General features: G+C 38.0%; 1 protein-coding gene across 1 annotated transcript in view; it reads right to left on the bottom strand.

Moving 5' to 3' along the window:
• The window catches only part of LOC144975562 (E3 ubiquitin-protein ligase PDZRN3-B-like), a 3,134-nt gene extending 880 nt beyond the window's left edge, over positions 1–2,254 (bottom strand). The window contains exon 1 of the mRNA XM_078919724.1: positions 924–2,254. Coding sequence (XP_078775850.1) covers positions 924–1,622 — 699 coding nt within the window. The 5' untranslated portion in view covers positions 1,623–2,254. The remainder of the gene's footprint in view (positions 1–923) is intronic.
• Between the last annotated feature and the right edge of the window lie 246 nt (positions 2,255–2,500).

The following is a 2,500-nucleotide window of genomic DNA, read 5'->3' as shown; positions in this document are numbered from 1 at the left end:
AGTACTTCTCACTAAACGGTATTAACTATAAACGTTCATGGTTACACAGAGTTTTGTGTGTTGGTCCGTTATACTTCCGGATGGCAATGTTGTGAACTTTGTAAGCCAAGTGCATACTATCTATAGATAGAATGAAGTTGACAACATCCCAGTCTTCGTTATTGTTTTTTCTTTTTGTCATCCGCGTTTATGAGTACTTCTCACTAAACGGTATTAACCAGAATATAAATGTTCATGGTTACATAGAGTTTTGTGTGTTGGTCCATTATACTTCCGGATGGCAATGTTATGAGCTTCTTAGTCAAGAGCATACTATCTATATTCAGGCCTTTGGAGCATTTTTTGGATTATGCGAAGGGCAAATTATTTATTTTTAAACCTATTTAAAGTGACTTTTTTCTTCTGTTTTCCCCCCTTGAAAACTACGAATTTTTGACTTTTCAAGTTGGCAGCTCTGCATGTGTTACAATGAAACCAACATTTTTCTCATTCTGATTTCTTCTAAAAAGTAAAATACCTGTCATATTATTATATAAACTTGACATTGTGTTGTGCAGCTCTTTTTGCCGAACAATTTTAAGTACCTAAGCAATGTATTTGTTGCTTTTCTAACAGGCGTCATGTCCCGTCCTACGTGTTAAATGTTGCTGTTGACCAGTGACCCCTTGAAAAGCGCTTTGAGCACATTTAGTGGATATTGCTCTATATAAAGCTCAATTATTTTTTTTTAGTTTCTGTTTGAGTAAGAAAATTTATTTTTGTGTTGTGTGAGGGTGAAGTTTCATGGGATATTCTGAAAATGGTTGGTACGGAGAGAGAGAGAGAGAGAGAGAGAGAGAGAGAGAGAGAGAGAGAGAGAGAGAGAGAGAGAGAGACGAGAGAGAGAGATAAAGGATAAATTTATCAGTATGATGACGACTTACCTCCACACAGGCCTCCAGTACAGCCAAATTCTGTTTCTTGATATCCTTTATCGTTTTATTGAACTGGTCCTTCTGGGTGCTCAAATCTCGGGTCAAGGTCACGATTTGATTCAGCAGGGCTTTTTCCCTCTTGGAGAATTTCGTGTTCTGAAGCGTTACTCTCTGCTCCATGTCACGAATCTTCTGTTCTTGTGTCTTAACCAAGGATTTAAGAGCTTGGTAACAATCGTGAGAGTGGAGGGTGTGTAGGTGAAGAATTAGACCACATCCTTTGTCGCAGGCTCCAACGGGTCGGAATGAGCACGTTTCGGACTCGTGGTGGCAAATCTCCTTGAGGGGCTGAATCACAGCACAGCCGGAATTGGAGCAAGGGGTCGGGCGATAATTGCACTGTTTTGCATGGCGGATTAAATCCGTCAGTCGGATGACTTCAGTACACCCGGTCTCGGCGAACTCGCATTTGACTTTTAGGTTAAGAATTACCTCCCTTAGTGGAAGAACATTTTCAAGATCGGTCGCTGTGAGAGTACGACATTTTTTCGGACATTGGCCGTAGCTGACCACCCAGGGCAGGATGCAGCTGGAGCAGAACACGTGACCGCAAGGGGAGCGAACTGGGTTGTCTAGGACGCCACGGCATAGGACGCACTTCTTGTCGTCGGCTACGCTGGTGACAAACTTGGCACTGTCGAAACCCATGGTCAGACGGTGATATCAGCTATGTTGAAATCTTAGTTGGCTTTATCTTTTTTGGCAGTAGCTATATTTTTCAAGATGGGGAATCAATTGACAACAAAACAATTTTGTTACTTAAATTCCCGGGTTGTACTCATTTTGTAAATTGAAGAGACGGTGATAAAAAAAAGGTTTTAAAACTGCAAAAAAGTCGACAATGGTCTTAAAAACAGTATGTGAGTTTTATGACAACGGTGTCGATGTGAACAATTTACAAATGTTTTAGGCTTTTGAAATGTGGTTCAAAGTGGTCGAAACTCTTAGTTAAGGAAGAAATGTGGAATTTGATGCCTCTAAGCTAAAATTCAACAGTATTTGGATATGGAAGTAAATCCCTTTTATTATATTCAGGTATATTATGTTGTAAGATAAAGAAATCAAGTGAATCCGTTTTATTGTTTCCAGGTAATTATTTGAAAGTAAAAGGATCGAATGAACCCGTTTTTTTTTTTTTAAATATCCAGGCAAATGTTTGAAGATAAAGGAATCAAATGAATCCGTTATATTGTATCCTGGAAAAAGTCTGAAGATGAAGAAAAATGAATCCGTTTAATTGTATCCAGGTAATTGTTTAAGAATAAAGAAATCAAACAAATCCGATTTATTATATACAGGTAATTCTTCGAATATAATAGAGAAAAACTTATTATAGCATGCAAATGCTTGAAGATATAGGAATAAATGAATCCGTTTATTACATCCAGGCAAATGTTTGAACATCAAGAATTAATGAATACGTTTTATTCCATCCAGGTAATTGTATGAAGATACACGAATGAAATTAGTCCGTTCTATTATATCCAGGCAAATGTTTGAAGATATAGGAAAAACAAATCCGATTT

This window comes from Berghia stephanieae, chromosome 6 (genome assembly GCF_034508935.2).
Source record: "Berghia stephanieae isolate SIO BIC M18660-M18661 chromosome 6, UCSD_Bste_1.3, whole genome shotgun sequence".
Classification (NCBI taxonomy): domain Eukaryota; kingdom Metazoa; phylum Mollusca; class Gastropoda; order Nudibranchia; family Aeolidiidae; genus Berghia; species Berghia stephanieae.
This window is presented reverse-complemented; position numbering and strand designations above follow the sequence as displayed.